Raw genomic sequence first — 22,467 nt, 5'->3', positions numbered from 1 at the left:
GATTGGCTCCTCCTGATTGAAGGTGGAGCCTCCAGCGATGCATCATGTAAACGTACCAGCGCAGCAGGACTCATCCTCTCCGCCTCTCCCTCCTCTCCCTCTCACTCTTCCTCTCACACATACGCCAGAGCTCACACTGCAGCAGAGCGCAAAGCCAGCAAGGATTTTACCATTTATTCGTGGAAAGCCAGAGAGACATTTACCTGCCGAGGAGATCCTGCATGGAGGGTTGATTGAAGAGGACAATCTCACAAGCTGCTGAGTGTGTAGGTAAGAGTGTGTTTTAACTCATCCTGCATGCATGTGTGTGTGTGTGTGTGTGCCTTCAAGTGAGTGGGTTCACTGCAGAAGCAGCAGCACTGCAGATACTTCGACCAAGAGCCCTGCTCTCCTCTGCTCTGCTCATCCCTCTCTCCCTCCCCGCCCCCTCTCTCCTGCTCCTCATCCTCTTCTGTTTTTGAAGAATCCACTGAGTTTACCCATTGCTGTCAGGTTTGTGATGTCTGAGTGTGTTTATGGGAGAATATTCGGAACAGCCACTGCAGGGTGGACTTGCGCTGGCTTTCCCTCACTGCACGAGTGATGCTGACGTTTTCAAATAATCCGCCTTCTGCAGGTTGACACCTGGTCTTCAGAAGCAGCTGCGAGGGCTTTTGTAAGCCTCTCCATCTTCCCCAAGTGACCTGCCAGCTTCCCATCACCTCTTCTGGTTAGGATGCTCCGCTGTGCGCCCCTGTGCTGAGGAGGCGTCGGCGGGCAGCAGCATGGACGCTGTGCTGGCCGGCATCCCCACCATCCCCTTCACCGCCACCAATCTGCCACCACCACCACGCTGCCCAGCCGAGCCGGGGGCTCCCCCCATCCCCGCTGATGGGCGAAGACACTGACGCCACCCTGACGCTCAACCACCACGGCTTCCTCCCCGACCACAACTATGTGACTGAAGGTAAGAGGCAGACAGACGAGGTCGGGTGTGTTTACACGGATCCACTGTGGGACACAACAAGCTTAGGGTGGATTCCTAATCTGTAAGCTCTGTCTGTGTTGATGTGTTCAGACAGAGCTGCAAACAGAAACTGTGTTGGCTATGTTTTCCTCTCTTCCTTCACTCATCAGCTGTTTTACTAATTTGGCTTCAGGGTTCCCACACGCTCTAGAAAAGCCTGGAATTTGATTTACAGTAAGTGCATTCAGGGAGGAGAGAAAAATAGTTTTAATTTAGATTTTCAGACAGTTTTTTTTCTCATGTTGTTGCCCAAAAATCCATCTTTCCTTACTCTGTGGTTTCATATTTAAATTCCTTTTAGCTGTTGAAATGTCAAAATGATTTCATCATAAGCATTTTTGTTCAAACATTAACATTTCTCAGAAAAAAACTGAAGACGTCTGGAAATTTGAGTCTGGATAATTATGGGATTTTGACCAGAGAATTGTGTTCGGTTTGTACCTTCATGCCTGCTGACCTTATGTGTGCAACACAGCTCTTTGCTACACCACAGAAAGCGATTGATCTGGTCTAAACCTAAATGAGTTCGTGTTTGACTCATATTGTGTCTGAGAGAGGAAGAGAGAGGCAGGGAAATCTTAATTTCCCACAAAAACATGCCAGAAACGTCAACAACTTTCTTGAATATGTATTAAGTCCGGTGTCACCTCTTACAGTCTGTTGCTGCCCCACTTGAATTTAAAACAGGTGCATGTGTCAAACTGAATGCATATCAGATCTGTGCCAAGGGACTATTAAAAAATTCAGCAGCACTTACCACCCACTGAATTTCCCCACAATCCTCTTTCTTACCATCACACTGGATCTCCTGTCTCTCCTTCCTCGCTACCTCTGCTTCTTGCTGCTCATTTCTCACTGCGCTTCCCAGACCAGATTATCATTAAAGGGTCACGGCAGCATTAGAAGCTTATTTATCATCCTCTTAGCGATCCAGGTAACTGAAATAAATGCCCCATAGAACATTTCTATAGTTTGTCACGACCACAAACTTCATTGGGATTTTATGTGATATATCCACATACTCACAAAGAGACTCATGGCTGTAAAATGGATGAAAAATGACAAATGAAAATTTTGAAGGTGCGCTGTGCATTGTGTATGGAGCATACCTATTAGTATTTTAGGCTGCATACTGACAATTACCCCTCTGTCTGCTTTAATTGAAATCTAGTCCTTTTGAGTAGAAAGTTCAGTTTGTTTGTGAAGATGTGAATGCGCAATCTAACTCTAATATGGACTTAAAAAGTGAAATCTGGCATGTAAATACATAGGTCTTAGTTCAATTAAGGTGAAATTTGGTGTGGTTTGAAAGCATATGCGGATACAAGCAGGCTGATAGCAGGAAGCAGACTATAGGACAGGGCATTCTGGGTGACAACCTAAACAAATGTGAGTCTAGAGCTTGTGGGAGAAATGGCTTATGGTCTGTTGCCAAAGACGAAAAATAAATCCTATACTTGTTCAAATCTGATGCCACTCCATTTTTGTTCACATTTTGTGAAGAGGGAATTTGTGCTTATGTCTTCTTCAATGGTGTTCATGTTCTTTTCTTCAGTAGTTCTTGGTGGAGCCCCCCTACTGTTGAGGGGGTGCAGACTGGTTTTTCAATTAGTTTGTGTCGTATAACCAGCATGATTTACCAAATACCACCGACAGGTCATGCATAAAGATCTGAAGAAGTTTATCTTGAGCTTTGAACATCTTTCAAAGCACTAGTCCAGTCCTCAAGGGCTGGCGTTCTGCAACTTTTTGATGTGCCTCTGCTGCACCACACCTGAAAAGAATAATTAGGTCATTAGCAAGGCTCTGAAGAACTGATCCACACAAGGAGGACGTGATTAAGCCATTTCATTCCAGTGTTTTGTAGCTGTTGCATATCTAAAAACTGCAGGCCAGCGGCCCTTGAGGATTGGAGTTTGACACCTGTGCACTTGTCACTTACATTAAAATGCAGAATATGGCTCACCTGAAAACCTAGCAAGACATGACAGACAAGCTAAACTGACAGACATTAATCAGAGAAGGGGTATAAAGACTCTGGAAGAGCTTCAGAGATCAACAAGCTGGATTATTTTAAAGAAGATTGAGTCAACATTTCAGGTCTTGTAAAACGGGCCAAATTTGCAGCTGTACTTGCATTGAAAGGTGGCCCTGCAGAGTACTGACTTGAGACACATATGTTACATATGCATATTACTTTTCAGAAAACTATGCATATTTTTAGTTCCTTTAACAGTGGTCCATCACATAAAAGCCCCCCCAAAAATAAATATAATTTTGTGGTTGTAACATGAAGAATTTTTTTTAAAAACTCAGGAGGTTCGAATATATTCATAATCCTCTGTCTGTCCACCAAGTTTAGATACTGTAGGTTTGCCTGTCACTTGTGTAAATGATTGTGTGTTCTGTGCAGTCACGAGGTATCTTTGTTTGTCCGTAAGTGTAAAGGAGGTTCTTGCTTCCTCAAGCTGCATGTCTGCACATTTCTGGTATTTTTAGGCGGGCATTCTGTAGTAAAAACTGAGCCTTATTATCCATCTATGATCACCATAGAAACAGTCAGCGGTGATAAACATCCTGCTTTTCATGCTTGACCAGTATGACTGACAGGCCGTCTCCACCCACCAATAATGGCAGTATTAATTATTCCACACATCGCAGGCACAGTCACAGACATTATTCACGGGGAATTGCTGATGACGCCCACCGGCGTAGCCAGATAATGTAGTAAGAGAGGTAAATTACACGCTCAAAGGAAACCCAAAGGTTTCATATTCCTAAAATTAGAGTAAATATTTCCAATTAAAGAAAAAAAAAAGGTTGCCCCTTCCTCTTCCACTCTCGTACTCCACCCCTCCTTCACCTTTTATCCATGTTCACCTCTGTCCTCCTCCTCACTCCCCCCCCACTTCACCCCATCGATCCGCCATCACAACCAGAAGCATTGTCCGACTCTAAAGTGGTGCGCCCGCTAAATAATTACCCAGCAGTGCTCTGAAGGCTGCTCAAACACAATGTGTTTCTGGATGTGAATGAGAGACCGGTAGACTCAGAAAGACATGTGGGATTTAATGCTTGAGAGCAACTCTTAAATATGAGTTCTTTCTTAGACTCATTCATTTGTGTATTATTCGAGTAGATTATGTGCTTCCTTTGTTTGCTCAGGTTTGTGCATATGGATGTTTGTGTGTCTGTAAGTGTTTTATGTGTGTGCACATACTATACGCACACGTAGGGATTCCCACCGCAGCTTTAACACCTACCGGGATGGTTAGCATCCCTCTCCTTTCCTCTGCTCTCCCTCTCCTCCCCTCTTCTCCACCATCTCTCACTTTACTCCCCTCACATGTTTTACTGCTTCCAAAATAAATCTCTCGGCTGCGTCCTCCCCCTCCAGATGGAGAAGCATTGTGTCCAAAAAAACAGAGGAGGAAATATCAATAAGATTCAAATTTAGATGCTTTTGTGAAGGCATGCGATAACTTAAAGCAAAAGATGAAACAATAATTAAAACAGACAAATTCATTTGATAATTTGTCTGTTTTAATTACAGAAGTATCAATTACATAAGTATCAAACATTAATACTCTTGAGTGAAGAAGTCCATTATTTTTATTTAAAGAGGAATTACCGATTGACAGATTTGTATTTCTTTTAGATGTAAATAAATGGATGTAGATTGATCAGATTATGTTACAAATTAAATGCAGGAGTATTAACATTTAAAATAACTGGGCAGTTTTTCATAGTTAGTCCTCTGCATTTATCTATAGGGAATTAAAACAAGAACAGTAAATATTTTAGGCTGATTAGTGGCCTATTCTGATTTTTCAAGAACTATTATATCAGAGGGTTTAAAAAACACATCAAAAATCTATTTTTTCCATTTTTTTCCCATTGTCATTTAGTCGCAGAAGTATGGCGCTGCATCTGTGACCAAACATTTACTGTAAAAATAAATAATGGTTTGATTTTAGATTTTCTGGTTAGTTAATATCATATGAGCTTTTAGTGAGGAGTGAGGGGAGTTGAATGATTTGCATTTCTACATGTTGTACAAAAGTGGTTCAAGAACTAGAGGACTTACTCTGAGATGTCTTCATGTATGACTTGTGAGATTGTGTATCTTGCCATGTCAGCCTCAAGTGGCAGAGTATTGTAAAGGGAAGCTTGCTGACAGACGTTAGCTATGATACTGACAAAATAAGGAGAAAGCAGCATCGCTGACATGATGGCTGAATAGATGTGTTTTGTTTTTCGGGTCAAATAGTCGCAGGCTGCCACTTTGAACTGTTCCTACAACAATAAAAAGAGGAATATCTCATTCTTGACATGAGATAAAAACTGGATTTATTCTATACTTGCCCATATTTTTCAAATATTTTGAGGATGGACTAGAGTCATAAACAAGTTCAAAGAATCACAAGATATGAAACCTGTTTCATATCTTATTGCCTATTTCACAAAAAAACATTGAAGCTTGGAACCGTTCTGTCCTTTCTCAAATATATACATTCTTTGTAACAAATCTTTAAACAATTGTTACATTTGCATTTGATGCTTATTCAGAGGAAAGCCTAAAATTGTAGAGGCAGGAGGCAGTGTGCCAGCAAAGATGATCCTCTTTGGAACTTGTACTTGTGCAAAATGTAAAGCATTATGCTTAAAGTAACTCCCATGGAGCATTACAGGGCCGTAAAAGTCAAAAATATATTGTAGCCCTTTCAAAGAACTCTATTCTTGAAACGTTTGGGCAGAAAAGTTGACTGGACTTCAGGTGTTGTCATTCGTAGCCGTATGACTCTGGTGTGGTTTGTAATTTATATAAAAAAATAAATAAAGTGTTTCACCAACATGTCTCTCATGATCTAGCAAATTTTGAATGTTGCATGTGATTAAACGTTCCATGAAGAAAATCCAAATGAAATTAGATCACCAGTCAAGGAGGAAATTGGTTTGCTCTCCTTCTCCAAGCAATTTATCACCTACTAAATCTCATTAATAGGACCAAACAAGACAAAGACAGACTCTCTGTTGCGTATCTATCTCTGTTCATCTCCATATCTTTGTAACCTTCCTGCCCAACCCCGCCTGTGAGTATTTCATGTTGAATAGACGTAATATCATCATGAATACGCTCCCTGTAGATTTTTCTTTTAGCGAGTACTCATGCCCGAATGTGGTGATGTAGTAACTCAGTCCCTACCCTTAACCCTGCCTGGCCCTTCTCCTTTCCTCACCCTCTGCCTCCCTCCCTCTCCTCCCCTGCCGTCCACCATTGCTCCTCTTACAGGGCTGCTCCTGGCTATAGCCTGAAGAGCTCCGCCCATCCTGTCCACCCCTCTCCACCCTGGAGTCCTCCCCCAGGATGTTGAGCCCCATCCAGGTGCTGTGCTCCGACATCACTACCCTTTCTCTGGAGCCTGAGCCGTTTGCCTCTTACACTGAAGGTCTGTTTTCTATCCTCTTCTTTCCCAAAGGTCCTATCTGTGTCACACTTTTGCGCCACACACAACCCCAAATGATACATGATAGACTTGAGTGTGTGTGTAAGTGTGTATGTGTGAGAATGCGGTATCAAGGGTTTGTGTGCATCAGACAGGTGGATTCTCATGTGAGTCTGATTGTTATAAATATCTCAAACATCCCTTTGTCTCAGTCTGTCTGCCTCATCCTTTATAGGTGAGTTTATTCTAGTAGGTGCAGATTTATTTTTGTCTCCGTCAGGCTGGTTCTGTGTGAGTTACATCTATGTTTTCCAGATATCTTTAAATAGTTTAACCTCAGATGACATGCTGTCTTCTTCAAAGCTTAGCTGTCCTACTTCGACTTCTTTTTTTTATCAACTTGAAATAAAAATAGATCTGTTTATGTCTATGAACGCTAATAAGGATGAGTTGCTCTCTGAATTTTGAACACAAAGATGTATTTAAAGTGAAGAAATCCACTCGCATAAGGCTGCATCCGCTGTAATATTTCCATATTTTCTGCGTAAGAAATCCATAAATGTACAGAGAGGATCAACAGATCTACTAAGGAACTACTTTTGCTTTTCTGCATTTGTATATATTTGCAGAAAATCACCTTCCGAACATAAAAACTGTGTTGAAGTTATATTTTGCAGCTAAATAATAGCTGGAGCATCCAGCCAATTCTGAAGCTGCTAGTGGTTTTATGATTCTAATTGTTTGAGTCTATAACCATTAGGCTCACACCAGCCCTGCTCCATTGTGCTGATGTGTGTTTGGAGAAACAGCAGAGTCCCTGCTGTGCTGGGCTTAAACCCCTCCTCTGCACACATGTGCACCTTTAGCACAAACACAAGCACTATTTTTGATTTTTTTCTATTTTAGATAACTGCAGAACTGCAGGACAGGGATCAATTTAACATCTCCCTCCGGCGCTTCTTTCTCCTCCTCCTCTCCCCCCGTCCTGTTTATTTCTCTGCTGGGTAATTGTGCACATGCACACAGGAAATGTGGGGTGCTTGAGCTGCGGCATGCACACACACCGTTTCCAACACACATGCACATGCGTCTCCTGCTGAGTGGTGGCTTGTCACTGCTTTTAGGTGTCTGTTTTTGGCTCGGCTTTAATGGTCCGTGTTTACCCAGAACTGAGATTTCTATAATTGGAACATCTGCCCCCCATCCTGCCCCTAAAGAAACCTTAGGAGAAAGGATTGCCCCTCTCTCTCACCACCTTCGTCTCTCACAGATCTCTTCTCAGAGTGTAACAAAAAAAAGGGTTCAAACAAAATAACTCTAGTTTCTTGTTATTTTTAATTCATTTTGGTGCCTGCCTTAAAAAAAAACCCCAAAAAACAAAAAAAAATCACTTCTCTTTCTCTGCCAAAAAAAGAAAGAAAAAAAGAAAAACACAAAACCCAACATCAACATGTTTTACTCTGGAGATGATAAAGACGTTTTTCTGCCACAAAGTGTTAAAATTTGGTCAGATTCAAGAATGAAAAAAAGATTAAAAGGGATGAGTTGCACTTCACATTCACACACTTCTTTGCTTCGACTTAACACAAAGGAGTGAATATGTTTGCAGGGCACTTTGGTTTACACTTGATCAGCCTTCTTGGAACGATGACTTCGCTTTCTTTGAGTTTCAGCGACTTTAGAGCGAAACATCTGATGTCTGATCAATGAATAGCTACGCCAAACCTTCTTGTAGGTTTACCAAGCTTTGATTGTAGAAAAATGTGAAGGAAGTTACTAAAACATAACAAAAAACATCTTCAAAATAATATAATTTTCATAATAATGAAAGAAGACGTGCTGATTATAACTGAGCTGCCTTCACTCAAACGCTTTCCCCTCCGTTTGCTTATTTGAGTGTTTTTCCGTGTGACTGAGTTGTGTGCATTGATATGCAGCGTGTGGGCTAATGCACTTGCAGCCGCCATGTATTCCTTCAGCTTCTGAGGAGTGACAGATACTCAGGCCTGCCCACTAGTGCTCAGACACTGCTTGTTGCGTACAAACATGGCTGACTTCCTGTGCCTCACAGCACAAAAAGGGAAGGGATCTCCACTCTCAGGCCCCTTTAAACGTCTTGTTCCTTAATTATCTTGTAGACTTCTCCAAATGAGAAGATCAAAAGAGACAGATGGGTGTGAGATGTGTGTGTTTGTGGATCATAAAGATAAAGAGGGTGGAGTGTCTGCCCCACGCTTTCTTCGGCTACATTGTGGGCTCCTCCTGTGGTTTTTCTTAGCTCTCTTTCTCCTTACAAAGAGCATTGAGAATATGCTTTTCTGCCTGCCAGTGCGCACTCAGGTGACCAGGCTTGTGCTTATTAGTGAGTCAGAGCCCATGCTCGCACGCTGCTGTCTGCGTGCTCTATATCCCCTGGTGATAATTTAGCAGCATTTTGCAAAGCAGACAAACAGCAGCGCAATTATTTCACCGCGATGCGTCTTCCTGCAAGAATTAGATTGATGAATCCCACTTCCTCCTTCATCACACTTCCATATACGGCAAGCCGTCACGACTACTTCCACTGGTTGGATCGGCTCGTTACCGTGGCAACCCATTCTCACCAGTGGAGGACCCCTCTTCCCTGTTTATTTTTTTTCTCTCCTTTTTTCTTTCCACCTCGATCCCAATGCCTTTTTTTTCCCTCTCCCATCCTTTCTCTTCCACCCGCAGCATCACCACATGTACACAGTTGGATACAGTCAGGCGGCCGGGTACCGAGGGCCGAGGGCCAGGGATGAGAGAGGACAGAATAAGAGAGATTTGAGACATTAGAAATACAATAATGAGATTTTCCATTCAATATCCATAAAAATACTGTAATAAAATGATGTAAAACATAGTAAAAAAGGTGGGGGGAAAAAGACAATCAGTTACGATCTGTGTGTTAAGATGAGGGTGAGTAATATTGTGTTGGTGTAGAGAGTGGAGATGAGTCCCTGCCTCCACTCATCATAAAATCTCTCCCTCTCCTCTCTCTCAAGGCCGTGACAAAACAGGCTTCAGCTCTGGCTCTCAATGAATACGCTCTCCATGCTCTATTTTTATTGCAGACAAAGCCGGCGAGGACGTGGTATTATCTATCAAAACTAACCTCTGTGGATTTCCAAAACCAACCTGACAGTTACAGCAGGTTTTTAGCACAAGAATAATGTTCTCACTTTGGTATTTTGGATCAGCATTAATTATACAAATGACAAGTAAAATATTGAAAATAAAATACACATAAGTTGGTGAACATGAACTCGTTTGGTAGAGAAGTTGTTAAAGGGATAGGCAAAACCTCAAAATAAGGACATCAAATTTACACTGGACAAATTTATGGACATCTTGTCGTAAACCTCAAATACAATTTGACAAATAAACTGAAGCTGCCTTGTTACAATGCTATTGTGAGTAAACTGATGAAACTTAAAAATAGATTGTCACACAACAAATTAAGCACTAAACATAACACACTTGTGTTTGGTTAGTGAATGAATGACTTGTTGTAGCAACTCTTCTTGGTAGTAGTAATGAATCTAATATGTTGCTGAAAAGTATTTTCATTTAGTGTTTTGTTTCTTCAAACTTCACTCATCCAATCAGTGACGTAAAAAAAACTCTGCCGTCCGACCCACAAATGGAGTTGAACTGGATATCATTTTGAAATAAATGGGATTTGCATTGGTGCACTAAATTTCACCAAAAAGAAGCAACAAAGAGATTCACTCTTTTTGGTCAAATTACACAGAAAGTTCTTGTGTTCTTTCAGAACAAACACTGCATCCAGGAATCACAATAGGCATTTTCTTAAGGCTGATGGGAACTGAGTTGAACTAAATCTGTGTTACTAAATTTACGTTTGTACATTATTCTGGTCAGAAACATCGAATTGGCACGTTGTGCCAGTTTTGATTGTGAACATTTTAATAACAGTTTTGAAAATAGATGTTTTGATTCATTATAGGAGCTTAAAAAGAGACAAACATTTACTGGATGTCAGGCTATACAGAGGGGTGTACTGAATGCACTGAAAACGGATGAGAATAATGTTGCTCATAAAGAAAGATCATCTTAATATAATCTCAAACTTATTTCATCATGAGCTTAAAAGGCAAAATAAATCAGATAATGCCAGTGGCCAGGCCTAATATTAACATTGTCCATCAAATTGTGCATGTTCAAACATTTCCAACATGCAATGTCTCTGTTCCACCATGGATGATTAACAGAGCAAAACTTTAACTGTTAATATGTCGTCATTTTGGTGTGAATTATTCGAATGCATTGACATGAAGAAAAACCAATCCATGAAAAACACTGGACATCTGTGTGTTTGTTTTTTTTATGATGATGATGATTGTAGTCATCACCCTGGTGATACCGGGCATTTTTTTTTTTGTTTTGTATTTGCAAGTGTACAGATGACGGATTTAACACTTAGCAGCTCAGCTATCATTTGTAAAAGGAGCGATTATCTGCTCATCTGTGATGAAGACTTGCATAGTGAGGTTATTGTGGGAAAACAGAACAAGAGAAACTACAGGAGTGAACAGATTTTAATCACATCGACTGTCTTCTCTAAGTTGATGTTTTAAGAGTATGTAATAATAAATGCTGTATTTAATCTCGTGTTCAGAAACCCTTCAGATTCTTATCAAGAATATCCTGGTGCTTTTCTCCATTTATTTTTACTTCAAAATAATTCGAGCCTGCTGTTCCCTGTAAGGCAGCCCACACCACGAAGTTCCCAAACTTTACTTTTGATGTTTTTGGAGAATCATTCTTCTTCCAATCATGGTGTGTGCAACAGCATCCACAGAGTTCATGCTCAACCTCATCTTTCCAGACCAGTATTTCTCTGGTTTCTACAGATCTTCAGCAGCAAACATCAAACAAAGTTTAACATCCTATTTCTTCAACAGTGGGATTGAAGATATTACAGTTTAGTGCTTTACTTATTGTTTTCATAAGGAAAACATTACCTCCTATTCCCACGTCTTTCTGAAGCGTCCAGTGAGTGCATCTGGGCTCTTCAACAACTCTTTTGGTCATTGTTTTGACTCGTCTTTTAGAAATCTTTCGGTGGTCACTTGGACATGACGTCTTGTTTTTGCCCTGGTGGGGATGCTGTTGTTAACATAAAAAGCAGAAACACGTTATGAGAAGATGCATTATATGTTCAGTAACTCAGTCACAATGCTGTGTAAATATTTGCACATTGAAGTATGTGCAGATCAGTTGTTTCCATCTGACATGGCAGCATTGCGTGTCTGTTGATGACAGATAACACCTGATCACACTATGAACACCTGTGTATGTGTGCTGGTTTTTGTCTGATTTTTAAAAATGTTTTCTTTTCCAATCAACAATGAAATGTATTTTTTCTGAATTACATTTTATAGTTTAGATCTGTTTAGATTAGTCAGATGAATGCTGGTGTGTGGTCGGTCATCTGAATGCTGGTGTGTGGTCGGTCATCTAATCCCTGTCCTCTTTGTCTCTTTCCTTCCATTTTTCCTCTCAAACTACATCTCCTTCTTTGTTTTCTGTCTCTGTTTCCTTGTCTTGTTTGCTCCAGCGGATATCATCTCCACTGTAGAGTTCAACCATACAGGAGAGCTCCTGGCCACGGGGGACAAAGGAGGCCGTGTGGTCATCTTTCAGAGGGAACCAGAGGTATTAGCACACATCAACAAATACAAAGGATCTTTGCACAACAGTAACAAATAAACCATCTTCCATTCCAGCTGCAATATTGTCACATTATCACATTAACAATCAGGTCTGGACATTAACTTTACATGTTCCTTTTGTTTTTTTTTTTTTTTTTTTTTCACAGAGCAAGTCTGAGCCATTTTCCCAGGGAGAGTACAACGTGTACAGCACCTTTCAGAGCCATGAGCCCGAATTCGACTACCTTAAAAGTCTGGAGATTGAGGAGAAGATCAATAAGATCCGATGGCTGCCTCAGCAGAACGCTGCTCACTTTCTCCTCTCCACCAATGGTGAGAGCAGAGAACAATCCATTGCACATCCCACCCCTAAACATCTTAAAGAAGCCAGGGCCAATTTTTAACTAGAGGTGGGCGTTATGACGATATTAGGCTCTAATGCATGAGAGTCATCTGTCAAAGCAGAGATCCTCATATGAGTAGCATCATTTCATAGTAGCAGGAAATTCAATAAGGCAACAGAATAAGCCATAATATTGTGGAATTTGGTATTTTGTAAATGTGACAGAACAAATCTGGATTTGCACCAACAATCAAAATGTTTTCAACCCTTTAGAGAGATGCTTAAATTGTTTGAGCAGCAAAAACAGAGACCGTGTTGGCTGCTGCAGCTCATTTATTGCAGGGCTGTTGAAATCCAGGGATCCAAGGCTCTGCAGGTTTGTTGCATCTCCAACACAACTCCAATCTCCAGTGACTCAAATCACTGAATTACTTCCAGACAAAACATTTTTCAGGACATTAGACTTCTTAGCTAGACCGGTTAGCTTCACATCTGAGGACTTATATTGTTACTGTCTTAATATATATTTGGTAATTATTTGATTTCATACAAGTCAAATAATAGCTTAATGTAGAATTTACTGAGAGCTCTGGGCAATTAAACTGATGCGACTGATTTGTTTTTGTGTGAGCAGAACCTCTGAATTTTTCTTTTTAAGCTATCCAGATGGCAATATGAAAACACAGTTTATTTTAGAGGTGTAAGCGTCTGCACTGTCGGGATTTCAGACTTTTCTGTGAGGAAAAGGTTATTTATTTAGATATTTCTTCAGGGGGAGGCAGATTTTACTTCACCTGATGCTTCACAAATTGTAAACTGCATTAGCATCCCAAGCTTGTGTTGCTTGGCAGAGGAGTCTGGATTTATACTCCACATCCCAAGTTTATGTCTTTATGGTAAGATCTATAGGTTTACCCTGAGAGCCACATCATTGATTTTTTCTTGTATTATATTATTTATGATGGAGAGTATTAAAAATGAAGGAGCTGCTTCAGCATATCAGTGTTGAACCTACAGAGAAGATGTCTTCTTTCCAGTGTCCTGGTATGAAGTGTATTTGAACAGCATGTTCATGTTGTTTCTTTCGTCTTTTTTCAGGATATTGCCAAACATTATTTGAAATTCATATGACATATATTTAGTTTTTACATCACCTCTCGCTACAAAACCTTTAAATCCCTAAACTCTTTTCACAACAAGATGATCTTGAAACATTCACTCCTCTTGGATGAGCATTTGGCGACAGCAGACAATCCTCCCAAAAATGCATGTGGTGATAATGGAGAGGAAAACTCGTTTTCAACAGGAAGCAACCTGGCTGAGTACAATTGTTCGTCTGCCATGATCGAATGGCTGTTTGAGAACTCAAAGCATGCACACAAAAATGCACAGAAGCACTGATCTGAGTTATTTTCTATGTTAAAATGAGCGACTGCATAAATATTCCCCCCCTTTAAAGAGAGTGACCTAATTTAACTGAGATCCAGCCAATTGGTGCTACTGGTCTAATAATAAGTGGAATGGAATGAGTGCAATGATTGTGTTTCTAGTGATAGTAGTATAAAAACACCTGCGTCTGGAAGGTCCATTCACCGGTTAATCTATGTCTCTGGTTGTCATTACAGCCTGAAGACAAAAAACACCTCAGGAACATCAGAGCAAAGGTTGCAGAAAAATATAAGTCAGGAGATGGATACAAAAAAGCTTTTAAAGCTCTGCTTTTTTGTAATATTTTTTGTTAAAAAAGCCAAATTAGGTGGCCAAGATTGACATGCAAAAGCTTTGTTTGATCCTGTGGCAAGAAGTGTTTCAAATAGAAAAATCTGTTTTTGCAGCATGGGATATTCTTACTTTTTTGATATGGAGGGTCTTTGGGATAAGTGAGGGATCTCACTCCATCCTATTATACTGTGACAAAATTACTTAGTATTATAAAAATGGCTGCAGGCTGCAGGTAGGTGTCTGTGAGGCTGCAACAAGCTGCTCTCTGCCAGAGTAATGGGCTAAATTACTTTATATACTCTAATAAAGCGACTGCTATTTGTTTGTCTTTGTAAACAGCTCGGTATCTGCTTAGTCCTCACACCTACACGTTTTCTAAGCTTGATAAAATCCTAGGAATCTAGAGAAATACCTCCAACATGTCTGGGTTTGCAGACCTCATCAAGAGATGACTCCGTTTTAGGAATTCCCTTCATAATTTGCCTAATTGACCTGGTTTGTTTTCCAGATAAAACCATAAAGTTGTGGAAGGTGAGTGAAAGAGATAAACGACCAGAAGGATACAATCTGAAGGATGAAGAAGGTCGCATCAAGGATATCTCTACAGTCACCTCTTTGCAGGTATAAATTCATCTTATCTTATTTTATCTTATCTTATCTTATCTTATCTTATCTTATCTTATCTTATCTTATCTTATCTTATCTTATCTTATCTTATCTTCTTGCTGGTTGTTGAGCTGGGCAGTGAAACTGGGTCAGTAGATTCAGCTGTGCTTACATGTACAAAAGTGGGTCAGTAGCACAAGGTACACATGAGAGTGAGTTAATGGGGGAGGTGGAATCCTTTAACATGAGCAGCTGCTTCAGCCGAACATCTGCTCTTGATCTAAATTGTTTAAAGCATTTGTGTTCATAGTAGGACTTAAATCAGTCGCAAACTGGTGAAGAACTAATTCAGCCTAAGATGACGTGAATTTTGATTTTTCTCTTATTTTTTTTATTTGATGGGTTGTAACATTAAATATTAATATATAGTAGTATTTTTTAAATAAAATATATCTGCTATATATATATTTTTTTTTTTCGTATATGCAGCCAGAAGGGACATAATGCTGCTCTGGCTTTTGTTTCCAGGTGCCGGTCTTGAAGCCGATGGACCTGATGGTGGAGGTGAGCCCCCGGCGGGTGTTTGCCAACGCCCACACGTACCACATCAACTCCATCTCGGTCAATTCGGACTATGAGACCTACATGTCAGCGGACGACCTGAGGATCAACCTCTGGCATCTAGACATCACAGATCGCAGCTTCAGTATCCTTTTACTGTAACAATCGAGGCAATGTAGACTCCCAACTCTCACACACACAAATACATCAATAAAGTGTGTACACATACTTGTATAATTTCAAATTCCTAATGATTCCCTCCGCCCACCCCCTCCACCCACCCACCCACCCACACACACACACACACACCCACACAATATCTTCCACTTTGCAAATCCCACTTTACTGTACAGATAAAAGCCCCCTGCTGTTGGGGGAGGAGCATATTATTGCTGAGGAGTGAAACTATGTCCTAATGAATAATGCAGAAGCTGCATAAATATTCAAGCCCCTTTCTGGGTTCTAATCCAGGTCGGATTGCAAAGCATTCGCATGCAGAACCCAGACAGGATTAAATTATTACAGTTTATCTGAATACAGAATTACTTTTCACTCAACAACTTCCCTAAAGATGTCTTTTTATTAGTTTGTTTTATTCAGTTGTGTATTTGGCTGTGTTGCCTGTGTTTATGTTATTGTAAGGCTTTGCAAACATTTTTCTATTTTTTTGTGAAATAAAAAAGTTACTTTTGCAGAATAAAGCAGTAACTGATTTCCTGCTGTTTCCCTGAACAATGGCTCTTTCTATCAGACATTGTGGACATCAAACCAGCAAACATGGAGGATCTGACGGAGGTGATCACAGCTGCAGAGTTTCACCCCCTCCACTGTAACCTGTTTGTTTACAGCAGCAGCAAAGGCACCCTGCGCCTCTGTGACATGAGAGAAGCAGCGCTGTGTGACAAGCACTCAAAATGTAAGCATTCCTGCTGCGACACAGTCAGAGGTTATTTTATTTATCTTTTTTTGTTTTTTATTTTATCCGTGATGATTTTTAAATCTATGATTTTGAGCGTTTAGTTTGTCTGTTTTTTTATTTGGCATTTTGGTGAAAACATTTTATGTGGTGGTTAATTGATTTCTTGCGACTACTAGAACAATTTTTTATACAGCTGTTTAAGTTTACAGTGTAGAAATTCTATCAAGAAGTTCCTTAGCATGCACTAAATCTCATATAACATGTTGGTTATTTGGAACATAGGGCAGCGTTTCATAAATCTGCCTCCTCTAAGGGACACAAATCATTTGATGATAGGTACCTTTAATCTTTAATGCTAGAGCCCCGAGGTACCAAAGCTGCCTTTTTATTGCCCCCTTTCTTCCTGCTGAAATGCCTACCATTTGATTTACAGCTCTGACCATGCATGAGTCACTGATGCAAAGGTCCTTCGCACAGCATACTTATTTTGAAGCTAGGGCTTTTATTTTAATTGGCAAAATCATAAAAATAACTAAAATTTGCAGAGGTTGACACAGAGCAGTATTTCAGAACGGTACACTTAAAGAGTCTTTGCCTTGCTGTCACTATAAAAACTCATCAGAGTTTGTGCTTCTATTACAAAGCTAAACAGCGCTGGTGTTCACCTTCTTCCTACTCTATCTCCCTCACTTTGTGCAGTGTTTGAGGAGCCCGAGGATCCTAGCGCTCGCTCCTTTTTCTCTGAGATTATCTCCTCTGTGTCTGATGTGAAGTTCAGCCACAGCGGCCGCTACCTGCTCACCAGAGACTACCTGACTGCAAAGGTGTGGGACCTCAACATGGAGAGCAAGCCCCTGGAGACATACCAGGTCTGTGTGACCACTAATAGGTCACTGTGTGTATTGACAGAGACCCCAAAAAGTCTGGTTCTCTATTATTTAGAGAAGTTCTCATTTGAAAAAGTCTGCAGACTTGTAGCTTTCCACACCTTGTTTAAAACAATTGAAAAAAGCTATAAAACACCTCAACTCCAAGACCAAACTTTATGGTAAAGTTTTACTTATAAGTTTACTTTTAAGACTTATCCGCCAAAACTCATGTCGTGTTTACTTTTGCTGTGTCGCCGGCTGACCATAGTTGTGTTGCTGCCATTCAAAATAACAGTTTGAGACATTAATTAGGAGGCAGAAACTTTTCCCCACATGTGCACAGTCCAAAGTAATGATTGCATCTTTCCACATAACCTTTCTGGAAAAACTCAACTGAATTTAGGCCAGAGTAAGCTGATGTCAGCCCTAAACCTTTTTGGTAAATGTAGTTCACTGGACGTCATGTGAAGATTAAAACAGCTTTGCGTGCTTATCAAATACTAAGTTGATCAAATAATCTCCTCTTCAAACAGTCATTTCTGATTGTTTACATGACAAAGGTCACACAACTTTCTGTTTGTTCGTTTATGATGATCCACTAAGTCTCTGTGAGCGTCCAGTGTTGCTGTGACGGGTGTTTAGGCGGACACGTCTGCCTGCAGGTAGTGCTGATGTGTGAGGGCCCCTGAGGCAGCCTTGAGTGGGAGGCAACGACGCGCTGGAGCTATTTATAGGCTGCAGAGCCTCCACTCATAAAGTAAAGCTGGAAGGAGGGATACCTTACACAGTGGCTGACACCTAGATCTGCAATGCAGCACAGAGAGGGAGGGGGCAGAGGGAGAGCAAGGGGGAGAACCAGGGTGTGGGACTGGGAGGCAGACTGGGGGCAGATAGCGCGATGGAGAAGAGAAGAACGGGAAGGGTAAAGAAAAGGATGCAGGAGTGAGAAGAAAGTAAATGATATAAATATCTGTATTGTTGTAATTACTTCGACACGTAGCCTGAAGGTGCAAAACTGGACAGACTGAGAAAAACAAGCAGCATGTGGGTCAGACTTACTTTACCTTTAGCGTTTATAGGCAGCACTTTTACAAATATCTCACAATACTTAAATCTGAAATTTTTGCTTTATTTCAAATTTCCACTTTTTGTAAAGCTGTTATCCAATATGCGCTCGGAATATTTATTTCTGGTGTTTATGATGATAGAGATAATTAATTAATTAATATGTTTGTGAGAGAAAGGAGCCAGAGTAAACTGGATTTTACTGTCATTTTAAAAGACTTGAGTTCACTTTTAACACAATCTCTGTATAGACATCGCAGATCTATACTGTGCTTTCAGTTTTCCAGAACCTCCTTGTTCCACAGCAGACAGAGGCTGTAAAAAAACTCAAGAGGAAAAAACTTTTGTGAGGCACATTTTGTAAGGAATGCCACAATTTTTGTTTCAGGTTTTTTGTTAATTACTTACAGAAGGAACATTGATCGCCATGTTGCTGTCACGTGTCTTTATATCACATGTACTTGTAGCACAGCCTTAATTTGAGATATTTTTACGTTGAGAGAATTACATTTTCATTTCTTCTTTCTCAGTAAGTGAGGATTATAAAGCTCTACGCTGCAATCAGCGTCATGTTTCAAATCTGATCGCGCATGGATTATACAAAGCTCTGCAGAGTTCCCACAAAGTAAAAAAAAAAAAAAAAAAAACGTCTCAGAAAGATTTATGTACTTTCAAAGTATATACAATAGAAAACAACAGAACATTTTTATTTATCTGTCCCATTGTCTCAATGCACCAGTGGGAACCTTTATTGGTTTTTTTGGTTTTTGCTTATTATGCATATTGTGTATATCATTTCTGACACTACGAGAAAGTCTTTGAGAGAAGAAAACAGAGAAACAAATCACACTACACTTCCCTCATACATCAATCTAATGAGCCGGCACAAATAAAAAAAAAAGCCAAAAAGAACTATATACCACAGTGGTTGTTTGGAAGAGATGGGTGTTTATAAGAGATTATGCAGACAGCAGAAAATAGTCTCCAGTTCCAGCTGACATTGTCCCTTTTGACCCCCGGGTGGAAAGGTCCGTTGGGAGAAACAAAAATGTCCCAAGAAGTGATGTACAAGCACAAAGCGACCTCAGCTTGACCGTTTATTGATTACAAGGAGACTGACTGCTGACTTTATGCAGAATGTGGAAGGTGGGATGCACATCACGGCGGCTGCAGGTTGCAAAAACTTGCATCACCAAAAGACACAGTGCTGAACTGGAAAGGTCGAATGGAAACACGAGGGAAACAGCTAACAACTGTGTCTGAGTGAAGGTGTGATGAAACTGAATTGGATTTTAATGAACTGAGTTGCTATGGAACAGCTTTTTGAATTAAAATAAACTCAGATCCTGAATGTGGATGGTTCTAAGACAGATCGACCAAATTGCTCTTTTCGTAGATTTGGGTGTTTGTGCCTGCCTGCTGTGAACCAGAGCCTCAGAGTGACACTGCCGTGTCCCACCATAACATTTTATTTCATGTCCGTGTTTTTCTCCAGGTACACGATTACCTCCGCAGCAAGTTGTGCTCCCTTTACGAGAATGACTGCATCTTTGACAAGTTTGAGTGTGCCTGGAACGGCTCGGACAGGTAAGTCTTTGTGCTTTGATGAGCAAAAACATATTTTATTTGGAGAAATCCATTGCTGGTCATCCAAATGGCTGACCGGTTTGATATCTGTGGTCTGGGTGAACGGCCATGTTTTAAGAGGTTTTGAGTTCGAGCCACAGATTTTTCTTGTTTGAGTGAGGGATTGAACACGGCACCTTGGGATGTTCAACGCCTGATATTGTTTTTAAAACTTCTTTGCAACTTTATGTCTAACTTGTTTCCTGTGAACTTTAGTCTTCATGATGCTCTCACTAATGTTCTCTAAGAAATCTCTAACACCTTAAATTTCACTCTGATAAAATCTTGCTGATTTATTACACATGCTGAATTTTATTTAGGGGTATCAAAATAGCTGTTCTGTTTCTGTTTTGTCCAGTGTGATTATGACCGGCGCCTACAACAACTTTTTCCGAATGTTTGACCGCAACACCAAGCGAGATGTGACCCTGGAGGCGTCGAGGGAGAGCAGCAAACCCAGAGCCGTCCTGAAGCCACGGAGGGTCTGCGCCGCCGGCGGGAAACGGCGGAAGGACGACATCAGCGTGGACAGCCTGGACTTCACCAAGAAGATCCTGCACACGGCCTGGCACCCCAACGAGAACATCATCGCCATCGCCGCCACCAACAACCTGTACATCTTCCAGGACAAACTCAACTCCGAGATGCACTGATGAAGGGTCCAAACGAGTTTACAAGCAAACATGCAACTATGCTAGAATGTACATTATCAGACTCAAACGCTGGCCCACAGAACCCAGGAAGATGCCTAACGCACACAGTCAGAATGCATACACACATTCATTCTACCCTCCCACAAGTGAACGGAGTCCAGTCAGGGATACAAAAAAAAGGAAACTGGCTGCATTACACAATGGGTTATTATTGAAAATTGTCCAAACTGTTTATTTTTATTGTTATCCTGTGGATTGTGGTAAAAGGTGTGGTAATCACCACAGCTTGGCTTCTGAGTGGGATCAGATCTCCTCTCAGGCTGGAAGGACGTTTACATGTCTTTGTCTTTTTCTTTTTTAACTCTTCAGGTTCTCTTGCTTTCTCCACCTCCTCCTCCTCACCTCTCTGTAGTCGTGCGCTCAAGCAAAGCCTATTCTTATCCCCTTTGCCCACTGTTTTGTGTAACAAAAAAAAAAAAAAAATCGGGCCATTTATATAACTGTCTATTTTTCATTCCAGATAAAGCTCTCTGTTTTTGTAACTTCTTGTTAAATGTCGACGACGAAATTCAGATCTGATGATGAAAACGAAGCGACACGTGAGATATGCAAAGATGAACCCCGTGACTTTCCCCTCATCCCAAACTGCACCAGATGCCTCTGCCCTCAAGAGGGGTGAAGCATTCGCAGTCCTGCAGGCAGAAGCAGACGTTAACAGACACAAACCCACTACAGGCCGTGTGTTTAACCAATGACTGTTTTCATTTTTAGCCAAAACACATCCAAACATATCAGTTTGTGTTTTTTCGCTTCTGATCTAGGGCTGTTGTGTGTGCTGCTGCTTCAACACTCGATACATTAAACTCAGAATAAGCAAAAAAAAAGTACAAAATAATAATAATAATAATAAAAAAATTTTAAAAATGGCGAAGAAATATTTTCAACAATCAAGCAAAAAGATGCTGCATGTTCAACAGATTTACTTTATAAATCGTCTGTCTGACTGACTTGGCTGCCTTCTTTAAACATTTAAGCCTAGCTGTAGAAAAGCTTCAGGGGAACCTGGGGGTGGGGGGCCCCGGTGGGGAGGCCCCAGGGGCCCCTCACAGCAGCACGAGCCGCCGTAGATGACCGTTGACCTCCTGTTTGTGTCCTCGGATGCTGAAGCATGTTTACTCGAGTTCGGTTTGTACACGTCCATTCTGAATGAAACTGAGAACCGAGAAAAATGGGGAATGTTTCAGATTAAATGTTGTACTTTAAAATAATCAGAATAACAACAACAAACAAAACAAAACAAACTTTAGAGCAGGCTCAGTGGTGTCTGTATATAACAGCTCTGTTTCTGACATCAGGTTTCGTTTCGTCTGTCGACCAATTGCGGACTTGCCTCCAAAGCTACAGCGGAGTGATGGTACTTTAATCTCTTCGGCCTTCCTCACCGATTCCTTTTTTTTGGATGTGCAGACTTTTTTATATTTTAAAAGACGAGCGCTTCTTTGTTTGTCGGTCGTACTCCATGTCTTTATCAAATACAGTTGATTGACATATTTTTGTCTAAATATATGTTGACATAATTGTCAAATGGACAGTTATAAATAATGTTAATATCTTTCTTTGTTTCTTTCTGTTTTTTCAATAAAGGATTCAACAAAATTGCACCCAATGAGGACACAGTTGTAGTTTCTGTTGTAAACGTGTGGCTGGAAATCTTGTTCATTTATGTATACCCAAGCACCACCTAGTGGCTGTAGATTGTTATTACGCTTGAATGCGAAAGAGGAGTGACAGACAAATCGTCCAAAAACTTGAAACGTTACTGAATAATTGACCAGCAATGCACATGAATTTAATTTTTTTTTATCTTTTGTGACCATGTATGCTTTTCTAAACACTTAAGTAGTGGACATAAAAAAAAGTCACACTGTTGAAATGCAGAATTGTGAGACGCAAA

At 40.6% G+C, this 22,467-nt stretch overlaps 1 protein-coding gene across 2 annotated transcripts; it reads left to right on the top strand.

Moving 5' to 3' along the window:
• The first annotated feature begins 95 nt into the window (after nucleotides 1–95).
• On the top strand, nucleotides 96–22,183 carry LOC129362776 (serine/threonine-protein phosphatase 2A 55 kDa regulatory subunit B gamma isoform). 2 transcript variants are annotated; one of them, XM_055034499.1, is made up of 10 exons: nucleotides 96–270; nucleotides 617–946; nucleotides 12,056–12,153; nucleotides 12,317–12,482; nucleotides 14,723–14,835; nucleotides 15,349–15,526; nucleotides 16,133–16,297; nucleotides 17,000–17,169; nucleotides 19,730–19,821; nucleotides 20,219–22,183. In XM_055034499.1, the coding sequence occupies exons 2-10, from the start codon at nucleotides 871–873 to the stop codon at nucleotides 20,511–20,513; spliced, it is 1,353 nt and encodes a 450-aa protein (XP_054890474.1). In that variant the 5' UTR covers nucleotides 96–270; nucleotides 617–870; the 3' UTR covers nucleotides 20,514–22,183. The 2 variants fall into 2 exon arrangements, with proteins under 2 accessions (XP_054890474.1, XP_054890473.1); XM_055034498.1 differs by lacking the exon at nucleotides 96–270 and adding an exon at nucleotides 6,300–6,456 and having other exon boundaries at nucleotides 859–946.
• The last annotated feature ends 284 nt before the right edge of the window (nucleotides 22,184–22,467 follow it).

The sequence above is a fragment of the Poeciliopsis prolifica genome, unplaced genomic scaffold, assembly GCF_027474105.1.
Source record: "Poeciliopsis prolifica strain line A6 unplaced genomic scaffold, Auburn_PproV2 SCAFFOLD009, whole genome shotgun sequence".
NCBI classification, from domain to species: Eukaryota; Metazoa; Chordata; class Actinopteri; order Cyprinodontiformes; family Poeciliidae; genus Poeciliopsis; species Poeciliopsis prolifica.
This window is presented reverse-complemented; position numbering and strand designations above follow the sequence as displayed.